General features: G+C 41.6%; 1 protein-coding gene across 3 annotated transcripts in view; it reads left to right on the forward strand.

Annotated features, from left to right (window-relative positions):
* LOC119356123 (BEACH domain-containing protein C2-like) overlaps positions 1–18,791 on the forward strand; it is a 24,965-nt gene extending 6,174 nt beyond the window's left edge. Inside the window, exons 4-31 of one of the 3 annotated variants that reach the window (XM_037623030.1) lie at positions 29–163; positions 941–1,045; positions 1,174–1,287; positions 1,439–1,515; positions 1,608–1,689; positions 3,010–3,342; positions 4,199–4,806; positions 5,241–5,325; positions 5,597–5,791; positions 6,364–6,915; positions 7,154–7,297; positions 7,498–7,989; positions 9,002–9,150; positions 9,357–9,426; positions 9,531–9,614; positions 9,699–9,755; positions 9,836–9,904; positions 9,990–10,076; positions 10,154–10,270; positions 10,730–10,879; positions 10,987–11,071; positions 11,151–11,271; positions 12,014–12,110; positions 12,195–12,308; positions 16,377–16,743; positions 17,155–17,945; positions 18,034–18,156; positions 18,316–18,791. In XM_037623030.1, the coding sequence (XP_037478927.1) occupies positions 29–163; positions 941–1,045; positions 1,174–1,287; positions 1,439–1,515; positions 1,608–1,689; positions 3,010–3,342; positions 4,199–4,806; positions 5,241–5,325; positions 5,597–5,791; positions 6,364–6,915; positions 7,154–7,297; positions 7,498–7,989; positions 9,002–9,150; positions 9,357–9,426; positions 9,531–9,614; positions 9,699–9,755; positions 9,836–9,904; positions 9,990–10,076; positions 10,154–10,270; positions 10,730–10,879; positions 10,987–11,071; positions 11,151–11,271; positions 12,014–12,110; positions 12,195–12,308; positions 16,377–16,743; positions 17,155–17,945; positions 18,034–18,156; positions 18,316–18,384 (5,472 nt within the window). In that variant the 3' untranslated portion in view covers positions 18,385–18,791. Of the gene's footprint in view, positions 1–28; positions 164–940; positions 1,046–1,173; positions 1,288–1,438; positions 1,516–1,607; positions 1,690–3,009; positions 3,343–4,198; positions 4,807–5,240; positions 5,326–5,596; positions 5,792–6,363; positions 6,916–7,153; positions 7,298–7,497; positions 7,990–9,001; positions 9,151–9,356; positions 9,427–9,530; positions 9,615–9,698; positions 9,756–9,835; positions 9,905–9,989; positions 10,077–10,153; positions 10,271–10,729; positions 10,880–10,986; positions 11,072–11,142; positions 11,272–12,013; positions 12,111–12,194; positions 12,309–16,376; positions 16,744–17,154; positions 17,946–18,033; positions 18,157–18,315 lie in introns of those variants that run through there. The other 2 variants (XM_037623031.1, XR_005171848.1) reach the window with 2 other exon arrangements.
* The last annotated feature ends 806 nt before the right edge of the window (positions 18,792–19,597 follow it).

Raw genomic sequence — 19,597 nt, forward strand, 5'->3', positions numbered from 1 at the left:
CCCTTTGATGTTGTTGTCTTGAATGCAGATTAATGTTTCTTCAGCTGATGAAAATCTGAACCTATATGATTGTGGCCACCGTTTCGAACACATTCAACTTTTGCTAGTGCTGCTCCGCGCGCTTCCGTATGCACCAAGGTCGTTCCAAGCTCGTGCTATACAGGTGCGTTTTATTATTGTGCATGGTTCCATTTGTCGTGTCAAACCTACTTTGTCTGCTTTGTGCTAGTTTTGAACTGCCATTGATTTCCCTCATCTTAACAGAACCCAGCTGCCCATACAGGCAAGGGAAAACTTGCCCACTGAGGAGAGTCGATTGATTCTATCATGTGGGCAAGGCCGTTGCTAAGGCTAAAATTATATCATGTTGTGTCCACAAAATAGTTTGAAATAAATGCTGCATACTCTTACAACAATTTTACCTTTGTGTTAAATAGACCCTCATAATTCTGAATTCATCTTATGCTTTCAACTTTTCAAGACAAAATAACCAAACACCTAGCTTTGCTAACCTTTCTTTCCTGAGCTATTGCTTATGTGAGCTAGTTTTTCCTCGCCTTGGAAAGCAAGGTGGCATGGGATCCAATCATGCCCTCAGGTTTTGGAGTTGTAACTTTGGTATTTTTCAGCTTCATTATGCAAACCATTCTCAGTCAAACCACATGCATACTTAGCAGTGGTCAAGGTCATCAGTAAAAGTCAGCGGAGAACTCAAAAGAGCAATCTACAGATATCTGTGTTATTTGTGTAGTGTAGGTGCGCATTGATGATGTCATGTCGCCAAATACTTGCACGTCTGCAACTCCGCCTGCTTATATTTCATGATCTCTGTTAATTTTGTTTGCTCTATTCCATTGTTGATTTTTTTTTTGTAACCTTGTTTGCCAGCTTACCTGCTTATTTTCTTAGGGTCTCAAAATTTCCTTCTGTATCATTTCAGGATATTCTGTTTTTGGCTTGCAGTCATCCTGAGAATAGAACCACAATGACCACAATTGCAGAATGGCCAGAATGGATTTTAGAGGTTTTGATTTATATTCATGAGGTAAGTATCACAAGCTTTTGACATTATTTCATGTTCTAATTAAAATCATATAGAATGCACTAGTTTCATCGACTACATTTTGTACTGTTTTCTACCCATAGCTCTAATTCAGATGTTTACAATTATAGAAGGGTAGTAAAAAATATGTCGATGGTGTAAGCATTGGTGAGATTGAAGACCTTGTACATAATTTCCTGATTATCATGCTGGAGCATTCAATGCGACAAAAAGATGGGTGGAGGGTAAGATAACTTCTTTTCCAGATCAATTTACTCAGAAACGCTTTTGCTTTTGGGTCGTGCAACCTTCTTTCTGGGTTTCGTTGGGTTGATTGTATCACTACCGGCTCCGCCTTGTAACTTGAAAGATTTTGCTATTGCTGTGACAACATAGGATGTGGAGGCTACAATTCATTGCGCAGAGTGGCTTTCAATGGTTGGAGGATCTAGCACTGGAGACCAACGGTTGAGGTACTCTCTCTCTCTCTCTCTCTCTCTCTCTCTGCATGTATATGTGTACGTCTGTAAAGCTGAACTACAATCTCGGTACCTGTTCTTCTTAGGCGCGAACAGTCATTACCAATTTTCAGAAGGAGATTATTAGGTGACCTGCTTGATTTCTCTGCCAGGGAGCTTCAAGTTCAGGTAAATGCTCTTTTCTCGACAAGATTTTCTTGCATTCTTATGCATGTCCAAGCTGTTGTTTCTTACATTCTTTGCTGTTACTACTTGCTTTAGTTGATTTCTCTTTGTCATGTGATGTAGCTTGTTTGGTCCTGGCCCATTTTAAGCCCTCTTTGTATCACCCAAAAGAATAGAAAAAACACAGTAAAGGCAGGAACAGAAAAAGTGCATTGATACCACATAAATAGAAATTTCGTACTTCCTCTGATCCATATTAATTGATGCTGCTTTAGTACAACTTCAGCGTCAATTACTATGGATCGGAGGGAGTAGCATTTTCTTCTGGTTTAAAGGGTTTTTATAGGAAACGATTCTGGGTAGAACACCACAATTGATACCTTGGCATTTCCACAACCCCATTTGAACACGCAAGCGACACTTTGCACCTAGATGTAGCACTACTAGGCCTGGGCGTTCGGTAGAAACCGAAAATTCGGTTAGTAAAACAGGAAACCGAAAATAGCAAGCAAAAACAGCTAACCGACATCTCGGTTAACCGAAAATTCGGTACGGTATTCGGTTTTATACCGAAATCCATGCTTTTAGTATTCGTGCTGTGCGTGCAGCCGCGGCACCCTCTTATAGGCGAAAATACCTGCCACATCTCCTCAAGCGGGCGAGGTGGGACTAAAGGAGCCAAATACCTGTTGTTCTCCTGCCGCACGCGCAGGCACACCCGCCCACGTGAGCTGGGGTTGGGCCTTGCATCCTTGTAGCCTTGTAGGCCATGCATCCTTGCATGCACTTTGTCAGGGAGGCCCACGTTTTTCCTTTGTTTATTCATGCACGATGCGGTTGCTCGCTTAAAGCTTAAGCGATCGTGGGCGCAGCCTAATAAAAAAAGAAACGATCGTGGCGCGTGACTCTCTGTGTCGTTGGCTGCGCCTGCTTTTACATTTGTTCGGTCTTTCTTCGGTTAGCCAGATTGAAAATCAAACCCACCGAAGTCTATTCGGTTAGTAGACAAGAAAACCGAATATTTCTGTGACAGTAGAAAAAACTGTAAATCCGGTTTATTCGGTTTCGGCTTCGGTTCGGTCTTCGGTTCATCGGTTTTTATGCCCACCCCTAAGCACTACAACGCCAAGAACATTGCACTGTTATTTATGATGTTACTGGGACTGCATATATCCAACTCTATTTGTTTTTTCTTTTGAACTTGAACAATAACTACCATGCTACTAATGTTACCTTGGACTTGAGCAATATCCAACTCCACTTTTTACTTTATACTTTTATCTCTATTCGTAATGTGCCTTCCTTTTGCGTGCCCTACAACAGACTGAAGTAATTGCAGCAGCTGCTGCTGGTGTTGCTGCCGAGGGCTTGTCTCCTGAAGAAGCAAAAGTGCAAGCAGAAAATGCTGCTCACCTCTCAGTAGCACTAGCAGAAAATGCAATAGTTATCCTCATGCTTGTAGAAGATCATCTGAGGACACAAGGCCAGCATTTTTGTGTGTCCCGTGTACTCAATAGTGTTTTTTCTTCTGCCTCCATTGCTTCGTCTGCTCCCAGTCGGACAAATTCATTGAGCAGAGCTGGTAGTGAGCATATGGATACTGGACTCTCAAGGCGGTCATCTTTGTCCAGTGATGCTGGTGGCCTTCCACTAGATGTAAGAAGTGCAGACTGCAGACATTTATATTCAAGTCAGTTATTGGCATTATTCTGATCAAATGGATATTTATTTCTAAAGGGATTAAAATTTGAGTACTTTTACATTTACCTTTATACGCAATATGAATAGATATGTTTCCTTCAAGATGATGTGTCATGTTGTTGGAAAATCATGATATTAACCTGGATTTAGACTTTTAGATTGATTTCATACTTTACCCATGTTCCTGGAACCCTAGCATATCATTTACTAGACTTATATAGTACTCCCTCTGTAACTTAATATAAGACGTTTTCTGATACTGTCATAGACTCCAAAACATCTTATAAAAAGTTAGTGGTAGTAGCTATTGAACTCCTCATGGCTAGGATATGTAGCAAAAGTTTTTTTTTTCAACCTAGTCAGCTTGCCCACCTTGTCCTGCATTGGCATTTAATTGCATGGGGAATGCTAGGATATTTCTCATTACAGGTACCGATCATGTTTGATCTACTGCAAATTGCATGTAGAATAGAGTGTAAGTTTTTTGTTAACAGATTATAGATAGGAAGGCACATTCCACTTTAATAGAGGTGTTCTACAAGAAAGTTTCTTGTAGTCTGTCTATTATTGTGCACAAGCACTCACACGTGGCAGCATGGAATACCTGTGAAGTTGATAAGCACTACTGGAACCTTTTTAAGATTTACCATCAATTTTGGTATTTTTTCTGGTTACCTAATGAACCTGCATGTAATTCAGTGTTCCTTTATGGCTTATGTATAATTTTAGATATTGCAGACAGATTGGCAGATAGTTTTTAAAATTTATTCATATGAATGCTGCATTTATTCTTGATTCTGTGTGACCAAAGCAGGTGCTTACTTCTATGGCTGATGCAAACGGACAAATTTCTGCTGCCGTGATGGAACGCCTTACAGCAGCAGCAGCAGCTGAGCCATATGAATCTGTCAAGCATGCCTTTGTGTCTTATGGGAGCTGCATTGCAGATCTTGCAGAAAGCTGGAAATACAGAAGCCGCTTATGGTATGGTGTAGGCGTTCCATCCAAATCTGATTTATTTGGTGGTGGTGGAAGTGATTTAAAATCTTGGAGATCTGTTTTAGAGAAGGACTCAAATGGGAATTGGGTTGAGCTTCCACTTGTGAAGAAATCACTCGAAGTGCTGCAGGCACTCTTGTTAGATGATTCTGGACTTGGCGGCGGTCTTGGTATTGGAGGGGGGTCTGGCCCTGGTATGGGGGTTATGGCTGCACTTTATCAATTGCTAGATAGTGATCAGCCATTTCTTTGCATGCTCAGAATGACTCTTGTTTCGATGAGGGAGGATGACAATGGTGAAGGTGATGCTCTTTTGAAGAACACTAGTATAAAGGACGTCATATCAGAAGGAAGCCTGGTGCCATTTGATGGCAACAGTCACTCATCTACAAGGAAACCCCGGCCTGCACTTCTTTGGAGGTACATACTATGCACCATCAAGTATCAATTATCAAAATGGAATATGTACTTTTTCAACTGCAGGAAAAAAAGATATACAAACTATACTTTCCCATTGAACTACCAGAATCCATTTCGAGAGGAAAAACGTTAACAAAACTCAAAGTTCACTTGATACCTTTTAACTGAAAACTTTAGGAGAAAATCCATTTAGCATAGCAGAGTCCTGTGCTAAGAATCTCTGATAGGAGCTGAACATTTGTATATAAAATGCGTTGGAATAGTCTTTCATGTTGAAAGAAATCTTCTTCATACTGTTTTGCCATTATGTAATAATATCCAGAACTTTGATGGAAGGACAGTTGCCTTAATATATATTACATAGGTGGTCAGCCTGTCTATTCTGGGCTACTGTTATGTCAATTTTGATTTTACTAACTCTTATAACTGTACAGTGTGCTTGGCCCAATCTTGAATATGCCTATTACTGAGTCGAAGAGGCAGAGGGTGTTGGTTGCTTCTTCTATTCTCTATTCAGAGGTGAGTTTGTTACTTTGCCTTGCATACAAGCATGCCACGCCCTAATAGTCAATTTCATTCCACGCTCTATTCTTTGCCTACGATTCTAATGCCAAAGAATAATCTGTCTGTGCGAATTTGTAAAGCTACTGTGATTTATTAATCATTGTGCGATAACTTAGTACATAAATGTTCATCACGTTACACTTTCTGTAACTTCTTATTTATTAGAGATAGTAATCTGGACAGTAAAAATATCATATATGTTCATGCTATCTTGCTCGTGATGCAGGTATGGCATGCTATTGGCAGGGACAGAAGCCCCCTAAGGAAACAGTACATTGAGCTGATTTTACCACCATTTATAGCCATCCTGAGAAGGTGGCGGCCACTTTTGGCTGGTGTTCATGAGCTAACTTCTTATGATGGTCGGAATCCACTCATTGCTGATGATCGTGCTCTGGCAGCAGATGCACTACCCATCGAGGTACTAACTGGTTATTTGTATCCCGTCAATGAAGTTACATAGTGTTAATGCTGAATTCTGCATCAGTGGTATATTGCACTAGCAAAATATGGTGATATGTGTTGTGCTTGTTTTACTCGTACCCTCTCTCTTTAAACTGGGAAACAGCAAGTCCACGGAATATCTTGTTATTTTGCTTACCTTAGTCCATAAATGGAAGGTTGGATGGGTCCAATCACCCATAGACTCACCATAAGCTGATAATCTTAAAATAGTCTAACATGATTTATCTAGCTTCTCCTAATCTGGTAATATGATTCACACCTGTTGACACTCGCCCTACTTTCTGATCCATCTTATATTAGTCTCTCAGTGTAGCTATTATCTGCTTGACTTTTTCCCCTTACGTATTTGGCAATTGGTTAGCATTTTTGTTGTGGACACTTTGATATCTAACTAACCTGAGCTCATGCGACTAAATATTCAAATGTGCTTCGTGCCATTTATCATATGCTCATAATTTGTCACAAACTTTGATGAAAAAATGCTGTTGTGTCTTGGCTAGTTTAAAGCTAACTATCAGATGTCGCCAGGCTGCTCTTTCAATGATATCGCCTGGCTGGGCTGCTGCTTTTGCCTCACCCCCAGTTGCAATGGCATTAGCCATGATGGCTGCTGGTGCCTCCGGAACCGAAACAGTAACACCTCGAAGGAATACCTTGAGTAGGCATGACACTTCTTTGCCAGAGCGTAAAGCAGCAGCAAGATTACAGACCTTCTCAAGTTTCCAGAAGCCTGTTGAAACAATGCACAACAAGCCTGGGTCCATCCCAAAGGACAAAGCAGGAGCTAAAGCTGCGGCATTAGCTGCTACACGTGACCTCGAGCGGACTGCTAAGATTGGTTCAGGAAGGGGTCTTAGTGCTGTAGCAATGGCAACATCAGGACAGAGGAGAAGTGCAAGTGATATCGACCGTGCAAAGAGGTGGAATACATCTGAAGCTATGAGTGCTGCTTGGATGGAGTGCCTGCAATCAGCTGATTCTAAACCTGTTTCAGGAAGAGAATTTTCAACCCTTTCATACAAATATGTTGCAATTCTTGTTTCTGGTTTTGCCTTTGCACGGAACTTACAGCGAGTTGAGGTAAATCCACTTGGAATATTTTCATTTCCGATGCTTAGAATTTACTCCCTCCGTTCCTAAATATAAGTCTTTGGAGAGATTCCACTATGGACCACATATGGAGCAAAATGAGTGAATCTATACTCTAAAATGCATCTAGATACATCCGTATGTGGTCCATAGTGAAATCTCTACAAAGACTTATATTTAGGAACGGAGGGAGTATCATACATCCTATAAATTTTTGTTCATGATGCAGATGGAGAGGCAAACACAAGTTGATGTGCTGAATCGGCATCATGCATCAACTGGAGTTCGAGCATGGCGGCATCTTCTTCACTGCCTGACAGAGATGGGAAGACTATATGGACCTTTTGAAGAACCCCTGTGTATTCCTGATCGGGTATGTACAATATAGCTAGTTTATTTATTTTATCTCTGTTTTCGTGCCCAGCTTCTTTATCAAGACACACACTTTGTTGACCGGTACATCTGGGAGTAGTTGAGTTCTTCTCATCTGCATGAAAAGAAGCACCGTGTCAAAAGAGAGAAAAAAGCTCTAGGACAAATCCTGATATATCTTTTCACTCCTGCATTTTGCAGATTTTCTGGAAATTAGATTTTACTGAAGGTTCTTCAAGAATGAGAAGATTTATGAAAAGGAACTATAAGGGATCTGATCATTTGGGTGCAGCTGCTGATTATGATGATCGGAAGCTTCTTAGTGCTGATGTGCAATCAAATGAATGCAACCCCAAGGGTGCAGATTCTTCATTAACAGACACCATTCCATCAACTGCGTCGGTAGTAATTGCTGAGGCCATGTCAGTGGATGACAGAAATGAGGACATTGAGCAGTTAGAATCCGACACTACTCACAACAGTGCTGATCAACTTCAGTCCTCGTCAGCAGATCAACAATCGATGAAAAAATCAGTAGATTCAAGAAGTTCTGGTATTTCTGCCGATCGCAATTTGGTTCGATCCACAGTTGTTGCACCTGGATATGTGCCAACTGAAGCTGATGAGAGAATTATAGTTGAACTTCCATCATTGATGGTGCGACCATTGAAAGTTGTGCGTGGAATCTTCCAAGTAAGCACTGAGAAAAGTTAATGCTTGCCCGTTACGAAGTTCTAGTGCCATGAACAGTCCTGAAAATGTGAAGCTGAGCTTTGATGGTGTTAGAGTTTAACTTATCTTGTAGGCATCTTTAATCTAATGTGTTCTTATCTAGAATTCTGAATTTCAAAATTTAGGGTCCGTTCTCTTAAGATTGGCTAATTAGAGGGCAGGCCTGGCGCAGTGGTGAAGTCCTCCCCACTTGTGCCAAGAGGTCCTGGGTTCGAACCAGCCTCTCTGCATTGCACTTTGCAGGGGTAAGACTAGGTTCCTATAATCCCTCCCCAGACCCCACCTTGTGTGGGAGCTTCTATGCACTGGGTCTGTCCTTTTTTTTCTCTTAAGATTGGCTAATTAACAATTTAGCCACAGTATATCACATACGTTGCAGTTATTACCAATAAAGGTCGCACTAATTTAACACAATATTTTGCCATAGTGTTTTATTCTGTAGTTCAACGGTTTCTCAAAATTACTGTACCATTTCATTTGAAGTAGTGCAATAATATGGCGAGTTTCTTCTTTCCTTGATGTAGCATGGAGTTCCGTAGCAGGCTACAAACTGTTGGCACTTCTGTATGGATGGATGAGAAAGCTTCATGCTACCTCATTATTAATAATGACTAAAATTGCTTCCTACTTCTGATTTATGTATTCTCTAGTGTAATCATCTATAATCTATCCCTTGTAATGATATATGTTGTGTTAATATTCCATTGTCATGCACTCCTTGTGTGTTCTAGTAAATGTGTACATGAAAACAAATCTGTATTTTTTTATGGTATCCAAACATATGCACAAAAATATGATGTCAATATGCGTATGGGTGCACCCAATCTGCTTTGTGCTTAACCACATAACCTTTTCATATGAAACTATGACTACGGAATCACAAGGATCTATATGATGGAATTATTCTCCTTTTTCTTCAGTTCCCACTTAAGCTGTTAGCTGGTATCATTCACTCCTGTAATTTTGTTCCCAGGTAACATCAAAGAGGATTAACTTTATAATTGACGAGCATGCAAGTGACAGTAATGTGGATGATCATGCATCCACTAGTGGCCAATGTTATCAGCAAGATAAAGATCGGAGCTGGTTGATCTCTTCTCTACATCAGATATATAGCAGGCGGTAAATTTTATATTCTGATCTGGTTCTAATGTTAGAAGTTGATTCTTCCATACTCCTATGATGCATATATCCTGTTCTGTTGGAACAGAAGGTGTCTATGCTTTTGGACTGAATAACTGTGCAGCATCATCTGTGAATCACCACACCATGTAGTTTAGAGTTTATTTTCCATTTACTCATTTGGTGATTTTGTTGACTTGTTGCAGGTACTTGTTACGACGAAGTGCTTTGGAATTATTTATGGTAGATAGGTCAAATTTCTTTTTTGATTTCGGGGTACGATCTTTATGATACTCTACTATAGTGGTTTAGGTCCATGCCTGACACCGATTAATAACTTCCTTACACTTTTGTGTCTGAATTTCTTATACTTTATCTAGGATATGGAAGCACGCAAAAATGCTTATCGGGCGATTATTCACACCAAACCACCTAATTTGAATGACATTTTTCTAGCTACCCAGGTTAGTGCAATGTTTTTTTCTCCTAATCTCCAGTGTTGTCAATATGCAATGATGATCAGCAGTAATCTATAATATTTTGTTCAGAGAGCTGAGCAAATCCTTAAAAGAACTCAGTTGATGGAGCGCTGGGCTAACTGGGAGGTACGCAAACATTAAATATGTTTCATTTTTTTTTCATTTTTGTTGTTGTTTCAAGATCTAAATATGTCCAATTTCTTCAGATTAGCAATTTTGAGTACTTGATGGAACTGAACACTCTTTCTGGGCGCAGTTATAACGACATAACTCAGGTCAGTTTGATGCACATAAAGTTTGTCTAGCCTAAATGTCTAATAAAGTAACCTATCATTCAACTAATCTTATATGCTTGTGCAGTATCCTGTTTTCCCCTGGATAATTGCTGATTACCAGTCCAAAGTTTTGAATCTGGATGATCCTTCTGCATACCGTGATCTTTCAAAGGTTGATCTCCTGCTATTATTGCTTCTATCTTTTCCCTAATTGTTTAAACTGCTAACCGTAGTGGATATTTGATGCAGCCAGTTGGAGCACTAAACCCAGAACGACTAAAGAAGTTCCAAGAACGGTACTCGACGTTTGAGGATCCAATCATCCCTAAGTTTCATTATGGTTCACATTACTCCAGTGCTGGCACGGTATAATCTTCTTTGTATAGCTGAACCAAATGTTTATCTATAATGTCAGCTAGGTACTATCTCCCGCTGAAGGATTTCCAATCGTATTCTACTCTCTGGGTCTCTGTAGTTCTCAATAACTTTTAGCTCAATCAATTTGTAATGTGCAGACTAAAAGATGATATTGTAATTACTGTAGAAGAGCCTACATGTTATGCTTGCACATGGCTTTTCCTACATCAGTGAAAACTCTGCATGTGCATCGTATTAATATTAAGATACGACTGTTGATAGGTTCACCCTTCTGAATAATTTTGGTTGGCTACCGGTCTGCTTTTGCTGATGCTGTTCATTTGGTTAGGAGACATGACATCCAATATTTAATTACCGTTGGCCTAAAATTCTATTCTGTACCCCAAGTGCTTTTTTTGATGCAAAACCATTTGAATTTTTTGTACTGATAACTTATATTCATTGCAGGTCTTGTATTACCTTTTCAGGATGGAGCCCTTTACCACATTATCTATACAATTGCAAGGTGGCAAATTTGACCATGCTGATCGCATGTTTTCTGACCTTTCTGGTACATGGGATAGTGTTCTGGAAGACATGAGTGACGTAAAAGAGCTAGTAAGTTGTTGGTGTCTCTCCAGTATGTTTTCCTGGATGTTGATTGGGTGGTACAGACATCCATTCAAGGTTTGCTCCAATTTTATTATATGGTGATATTTATGTAGGTCCCAGAGATGTTTTACCTCCCGGAGGTATTTACCAACATAAATTCTATTGACTTCGGGACAACTCAACTTGGAGGAAAGCTAGGTAAATGCATTTTCCCCTGTGTAGAAGTACGTATCATAATACATGATTGCAAGTAATGTAATACTGAACAGCATTGCAGATTCTGTAGAGTTGCCTCCTTGGGCTGAGAACCCTGTTGATTTTGTCCACAAACACCGGAAGGCTCTTGAGAGTGAGCATGTTTCGACTCATTTGCATCACTGGATTGATCTAATATTCGGGTACACTATTCTATTCTATTTTACTACTTTTGCAACCTATTTCTTCATGGAATGTTGTGTGCTTGAGCGCACGCTCGAATATACCCACCATAATTTGGTGGAGACTGTTAACTAGTATAATATATTGTATGTAGGATGACCATGCTTATATGGCCAATCTAGTAGGTTTAATCCATGTGACCCATAACTCTTCTGTATCTTTCTTTCTAATGTACTCCCTCCATTCAGAATTACTTGTCGCAGAAATGGATGTATCTAGACATATTTTAGTTCTAGATACACCCATTTCCGAGACAAGTAATTGCGAACGGAGGGAGTACTAAGATGCAAAGCTTCCATATGATGATTGTACCTATGATGGTTTGAACTTTCTTTCAAGCATTACCTTTTTGTCACCATTAGGATGTTATCTCTTTTCCCATCAGTATAACCTAACCTCATAAACTCAACCCCCTTTTTGGATCGAAATCGAGCACTTTTGATGCTTAAAAAAGCATAAAATCCTTTGGATGGAGCATCCTATTTTTAGTTTGGAAAAAGATTGATGTAATGTAGCAAGATGAAGGATCTGGATTTTCAGTATTGGCAAATTCAACCTTTGTGTTTTTGTGCTTATATTTTGTGTATGACATCCATGAATAAGGTAGGACACCTGGTTACTTGCTTTATGAATATCCTACTTATGTTTTGCCTGCACAATGTCTATGCACTGCCGTTTAATCATGGATACTTCCTTTTGCAGATATAAACAGAGGGGTAAAGATGCGGTAATGGCCAACAATGTGTTCTTCTACATCACATATGAGGGAACTGTTGATATTGACAAAATTGCAGATCCAGTAAGTATTATTTATTTGATTTGGTGTTACATGGTTTTGAACCAGTTCCATTTGGCTGCTGATATTTTACTGAAAATGCTTAAGGTGCAACGGCGAGCCATGCAAGATCAAATAGCCTACTTTGGACAAACACCGTCTCAATTGCTGACTGTCCCTCACATGAAGAGAAAGTCATTGAGAGATGTCTTACAACTGCAGGTACTTTATATTGGCCGATGTATGAGTTCAAGTATTTTTTTAATTAACCACAATTAGTTATATTGGGTTTGTGTAGCTAATTGAGTTTTGCCTTTTCCCATGCTAGAAATGGGAATGCATTGCCATGCAAAGAAGTGATATAAAAAAAAAACTCTGATCCATAATAAGTGTCGTGGAACTAAAACCACGACACTCATTATGGATCCGAGGGAGTAATAATCTAGCTATAGTTCTTCATTACAGAATTTTAGGGTATGGTTGTTCTTTGAATTTAGTGTATCTCCATTTTGTTTATCGTGCTTCTTGATAGACGAGCACTACAAACATACAAACAACAACAAAGCCTTTAGTCCCAAACAAGTTGGGGGTAGGCTAGAGGTGAAACCCATAAGATCTCGCAACCAACTCATGGCTCTGGCACATGGATAGCAAGCTTCCACGCACCCCTGTCCATAGCTAGCTCTTTGTCGATACTCCAATCCTTCAGGTCTCTCTTAACGGACTCCTCCCATGTCAAAATCGGTCGACCCCGCCCTCTCTTGACATTCTCCGCACGCTTTAGCCGTCCGCTATGCACTGGAGCTTCTGGAGGCCTGCGCTGAATATGCCCAAACCATCTCAAATGATGTTGGACAAGCTTCTCCTCAATTGGTGTTACCCCAACTCTATCTCGTATATCATCATTCCGGACTCGATCCTTCCTCGTGTGGCCACACATCCATCTCAACATACGCATCTCCGCCACACCTAACTGTTGAACATGTCGCCTTTTAGTCGGCCAACACTCCGCGCCATACAACATTGCGGGTCGAACCGCCGTCCTGTAGAACTTGCCTTTTAGCTTTTGTGGCACTCTCTTGTCACAGAGAATGCCAGAAGCTTGGCGCCACTTCATCCATCCGGCTTTGATTCGATGGTTCACATCTTCATCAATACCCCCATCCTCCTGCAACATTGACCCCAAATACCGAAAGGTGTCCTTCTGAGGTACCACCTGGCCATCAAGGCTAACCTCCTCCTCCTCACAGCTAGTAGTACTGAAACCGCACATCATGTACTCGGTTTTAGTTCTACTAAGCCTAAACCCTTTCGATTCCAAGGTTTGTCTCCATAACTCTAACTTCCTATTTACCCCCATCCGACTATCGTCAACTAGCACCACATCATCCGCAAAGAGCATACACCATGGGATATCTCCTTGTATACCCCTTGTGACCTCATCCATCACCAATGCAAAAAGATAAGGGCTCAAAGCTGACCCCTGATGCAGTCCTATCTTAATCGGGAAGTCATCGGTGTCGACATCACTTGTTCGAACACTTGTCACAACATTATTGTACATGTCCTTGATGAGGGTAATGTACTTTGCTGGGACTTTGTGTTTCTCCAAGGCCCACCACATGACATTCCGCGGTATCTTATCATAGGCCTTCTCCAAGTCAATGAACACCATATGCAAGTCCTTCTTATGCTCCCTATATCTCTCCATAAGTTGTCGTACCAAGAAAATGGCTTCCATGGTCGACCTCCCAGGCATGAAACCAAACTAATTTTTGGTCACACTTGTCATTCTTCTTAAGCGGTGCTCAATGACTCTCTCCCATAGCTTCATTGTATGGCTCATCAGCTTAATTCCACGGTAATTAGTACAACTCTGAACATCCCCCTTGTTCTTGAAAATTGGTACTAATATACTCCGTCTCCATTCTTCTGGCATCTTGTTTGCCCGAAAAATGAGGTTGAAAAGCTTGGTTAGCCATACTATCGCTATGTCCCCGAGACCTTTCCACACCTCAATGGGGATACAATCAGGGCCCATCGCCTTGCCTCCTTTCATCCTTTTTAAAGCCTCCTTCACCTCAGACTCCTGGATGCGCCGCACAAAACGCATGCTGGTCTCATCAAAGGAGTCATTCAGTTCAATGGTAGAACTCTCATTCTCCCCATTGAACAGCTTGTCGAAGTACTCCCGCCATCTATGCTTAATCTCTTCGTCCTTCACCAAGAGTTGGCCTGCTCCGTCCTTGATGCATTTGACTTGGCCAATATCCCTCGTCTTCCTCTCCCGGATCTTAGCCATCTTATAGATGTCCCTTTCACCTTCCTTCGTGCCTAACCGTTGGTAGAGGTCCTCATATGCCTGACCCCTTGCTTCACCAACAGCTCGCTTTGCGGCCTTCTTCGCCATCTTGTACTTCTCTATGTTGTCTGCACTCCTATCCAGGTATAGGCGTCTGAAGCAATCTTTCTTCTCTTTAAGCGCCTTCTGGACATCATCATTCCACCACCAGGTATCCTTATCTTCGCTTCTCCTTCCCCTGGACACTCCAAACTCCTCCGAGGCCACCTTACAAATGCAAGTCGCCATCTTCATCCACACATTGTCCGCATCCCCTCCTTCCTCCCAAGGGCCCTCCTTAAATACCCTCTCCTTGAACACCTGAGCTACCTCCCCCTTGAGCTTCCACCACTTCGTTCTAGCGACCTTGGCACGCTTATCCCGCTGGACACGAATCCGAAAGCGGAAGTCAGCAACCACCAGCTTATGCTGGGGTACAACACTCTCCCCAGGTATCACCTTACAGTCTAGGCACGCACGCCTATCTTCTCTTCTCGAGAGGATGAAATCAATCTGGCTAGAGTGTTGGCCACTACTAAAAGTCACCAGATGTGATTCTCTCTTTCTAAAGAGGGTGTTAGCTACAATCATGTTGTAGGCTAGAGCAAAGCTTAAGACATCTTCTCCTTCTTGATTCCTGATGCCATAGCCAAAGCCCCCATGCGCCCCTTCAAAACCCGTGTTAGATGTACCCACGTGGCCATTGAGGTCTCCTCCTATGAAGAGCTTCTCACCAATCGGTACACTCCTAACCATGTCTTCCAAGCCTTCCCAGAACTCCCTCTTGGTGTTCTCATTGTGGCCTACTTGCGGGGCATATGCGCTGATAACATTGAGAACCAAGTCCTCAACTACCAGCTTGACCAGGATAATCCGGTCCCCACGTCTCCTGACGTCTACCACTCCATACTTGAGGCTCTTGTTGATCAAGATGCCTACGCCATTTCTGTTTGCAGCCGTCCCCGTGTACCACAGCTTGAAGCCGGTATCCTCCACCTCCTTCGCCTTCTGTCCTCTCCATTTGGTTTCTTGGACGCAAAGGATATCAACACCTCTCCTCACTGCTGCATCAACTAGCTCCCGAAGCTTCCCTGTCAGAGACCCTACGTTCCAGCTACCTAAGAGAATCCTCCTAGGCTCAGCTAGCTTCCTTACCCTTCGCACTCGTCGAGTCAAATGCGAAGACCCTTGCTCATTTTCCACTACATCCGGGCGCCGATGTAGCGCGCCACTAAGGATGCGACGACCCGATCCTCGCTCACTTGCCACCGTATCCGGATCAAGATACGGCGCGCCACTTGGGGGGTGACGGCCCGGCCCTTGCCCATTTTCCACCACACCCGGGTTCCGATGTGGCGCGTCGCTGAGAGGGTTACGCCCCAACGAAAATCTTTTGGGTTTCATCTCCATAAGAGTGGCTGAGTTTTTACGTTGGCTCGCCAAGCCTATCACAACCCTCCTCCTTTACCCGGGCTTGGGACCGGCTATGTTGAGACAACATAGGCGGAGTTATAGACGAGCACTACATCCCTGCAAAATAAATATGAAAAAAAATACTCCCTCTGATCCATAATAAGTGTCGTGGAACTAAAACCACGACACTCATTATGGATCCGAGGGAGTAATAATCTAGCTATAGTTCTTCATTACAGAATTTTAGGGTATGGTTGTTCTTTGAATTTAGTGTATCTCCATTTTGTTTATCATGCTTCTTGATAGACGAGCACTACATCCCTGCAAAATAAATACTACCTCCGTCTGGAAAAACTTGTCCCAAGCTTATTCCTCAAATGAATGTATCTAGCACTAACTTGATGCTAGATACATTCATTTGAGAGACAAGCTTTTTCGGACGGAGGGAGTACGCAATAAAATCGACAACCACTCTTAACAGCTCTTACTGCCTTTTTTGTTTTTGCATGACCTGACCCTCATGATTTACTATGCAGACCATATTCCGGAATCCAAGTGAACTTAAATCTTATGTACTGCCTAATCCAGAACGCTGCAATGTCCCTGCAAGTACTATGCTTGTATCGAATGATTCTATTGTAGTTGTAGATATAAATGTGCCCGCGGCGCATGTGGCACTTCACCAGTGGCAACCAAATACTCCAGATGGCCAAGGGACACCTTTCCTTTTTCATCATGGTAGAAATGCTGCAAGTTCAACAGGTGGTGCATTCATGCGTATGTTCAAAGGATCCACTAGTTCTGGAGAAGATTATGAGTTCCCAAGAGCTATAGCGTTTGCTGCTTCTGCAATCCGTAGTTCAGCTATTGTTGCTGTCACTTGTGACAAAGACATCATCACTGGTGATTATTTTTCTCACTGTTTGTCCTTTGGATTTATTATCTGCATACTAACACTACCTTTGAAGAAACCTCAAATTTAGAATCACCCGCAGAAGATACAAAAGAAAAGGCCTTCAGGATTGACACTGGCTTTATTTGTTTTCACACCTTATTATTGACTTTGTATCTTCTGTAGAGTTGGTTTGAAGCTGAATCTTTAGTGTAAATGTAGAATACCGCTTCCTCTATCTAAATAATTTTTAAGATTTTTTGGTAGATTTTTAGACCAAAGTGCACACCCCTAATAATGCCATTCTAGAATTTTGTTTCTTATTATCAATTCTGCTATGATACTTTTAAGCCGCTTCTATTATTTGGTCTTTCGATGCTGCTGCTAATGCCATCTCTAATACCATTTTTTCTTAACAATAGGTGGGCATGCGGACTGTTCGGTGAAGTTGATCTCCCCAGATGGAGCAAGGACAATTGAAAGTGCTTCTGGGCATCTTGCTCCAGTAACCTGCCTTGCACTTTCCCCTGATAGCAACTACCTTGTGACAGGGTCTCGAGATACTACAGTTATACTCTGGAGGATTCATCAGGCAGGCTTTATACATAAGAAAAATCCTCCTGAACCTCCACCTGCAACACCAAGGACACCACACAGCCCTCTTCCTACTAGTCCTAGTAGCATGAGCATCCTTTTAGAAACCAGGAAGTGTCGAATCGAAGGTCCTATGCATGTGTTAAGAGGACACCTTGGAGAAGTAATTAGCTGTGCAGTTGGTCCAGACTTGGGACTTGTTGTATCCTCGTCAAACATGTCTGGTGTGGTGCTACATTCTTTGCGAACAGGTCGGCTGATAAGGAAGATTCATGTAGCGGAGGCGCATGCTGTATCCTTGTCTTCTCAGGGAATCATATTGGTTTGGAGTGAATCAAAGAAAAGATTATCTAGCTTCACAGTCAATGGAGTCCCTATTGCTACCTCAGTTCTATCACCTTTTTCTGGGGGAGTTAGTTGCATTGAGATTTCTATGGATGGTCATTTTGCCCTGATTGGAACTTGTTCGTCCAGCAATTACAAGTGTGAGGACAATACTGAGGTAGCAGATCGTGAGCCCAACAAATCAAGTCGCAAGGTTGATATATCTGAGCAAACTGAAATCAGGCAATCTGTTAACGTGCCTTCGATCTGCTTTGTTGATCTGCATAAACTTAAGGTTAATAAACAAACAAATCTAAAACAAGTTTCTGATTTACGTTGTTTGTCATTTGATGGAAGTCTTACCAGAAACGTTTTCCTGCTAGGTGTTTCATACACTGGAGCTTGGAAAGGGCCAGGACATCACAGCAATTGCATTAAACGAAGAGAACACTAATCTTCTAGTTTCTACTGCCGATAAGGGCCTAATGGTTTTCACTGATCCTGCTGTGAGTATACTACATATGTCATTATAAATTTTGCATCAGCAATCCAATTTTACCACCTTATATGCGAGCACTTGACCTAATTAGAATGTTGCTAGTTGCATGGAAGTTTGACTTGTGCAACTTTGAACCTTCTTTCTGATTGAATTGGTAATGTTGCAGTTGAGCCTGAAGGTAGTGGATCAGATGCTCCGCCTTGGCTGGGAAGGTGACGGACTTCTTCAGTCATGAGAAAGCCATCGATGTTATAAGTCATTACTTGCTTATAGATTGGTGACGCCATTCGCTAGCATAGGTAGGAGCAGGGTACTGAAGCAAATGGGTGGAATATGTCATATGTACAAAACGAAAAAAGCAATAGGCGTTGCGAGTTAGGCTAGGTCGTATACTGTATCCAACTGGTCGTATAGTCAGAGATAAAGAGGGAACGCGTAGACTTGCTGAGCAACAGTATGATCCTTCTGTTGCGTCAGTTTTGCCTTGTAAATTCTCGGCCGTTCTGTAGAGTGCGTGAATAGATACTTAGCATCTTTGCCAATGTAATTTTGGCTGGTCGCTGCATACCATTTTGATGTGAGTTTTGACTGTTGGCAGCAATAATTAAAGAGTGTTGAAAGGTGTTGGACTAAGTTTTTTTATCAGTTGTGATCTGCATGGGCGGCTGCAGCCCCTATTCATCATGGTTACCTTGCCTTATTTCCATATTGAAGTCTTGTATTGTTACATTCTTTTGACTGCGTTCTGTCATTACTTTGTTAGGGCTATCTTGTCGCACATTGACCTTTGAAATCTCTGCATTATTTTCCAACCGTTTTTTTTTTGCAAAAGGGCCAAAAGAATGGTAGTAATATATTTTACTCAAATCAGTGCACAAAATTGTCCCATTAACTTACCATGTGCCAACCTCCCCACTCACTATCATTATGAGCAGTGGAGCATGGCACTGGCCACGGTTCCATTTTCTAGAATCCTCCATCTTTTCCATTCTAGCTTGTGAGTTGTTGAAAGTTTGCCACATTTGTTTTCATATATATTTTTAGCAAAATAAAAACAAATATAAAAATCCCAGAAACGAATATGAAAGCAAATTCTGCTGGAAACGAGTACAATGCAAACATAGTACCCCCATCAATGCCACACCCTGACCATCGAAGAGTGAAGTCTGATTTGAACCCTGAGGTTGTAGAAACAAACCCTCACGTCTAAATTCCTGAAATTGGTACCCTGTACTCTTTCATCCTGGTGGAAATAAAACTTCAGCCATTTTAGGGGTGGATTTGATGATGTGGCATTGAGAGGCTGGGATTGTTGACTTTGACCGGTATAGAGAAAAAGGAAATTTAATGGCGTGCCGTAATATTCGAACACGAAACCCGCATGGCACGTAGACGTGGAGTGTATTTATCTTTATAAAGTACTCCCTTCGTTCTATAATATAGAACAT

Source organism: Triticum dicoccoides, chromosome 2A, assembly GCF_002162155.2.
Source record: "Triticum dicoccoides isolate Atlit2015 ecotype Zavitan chromosome 2A, WEW_v2.0, whole genome shotgun sequence".
In the NCBI taxonomy this organism is placed as follows: domain Eukaryota; kingdom Viridiplantae; phylum Streptophyta; class Magnoliopsida; order Poales; family Poaceae; genus Triticum; species Triticum dicoccoides.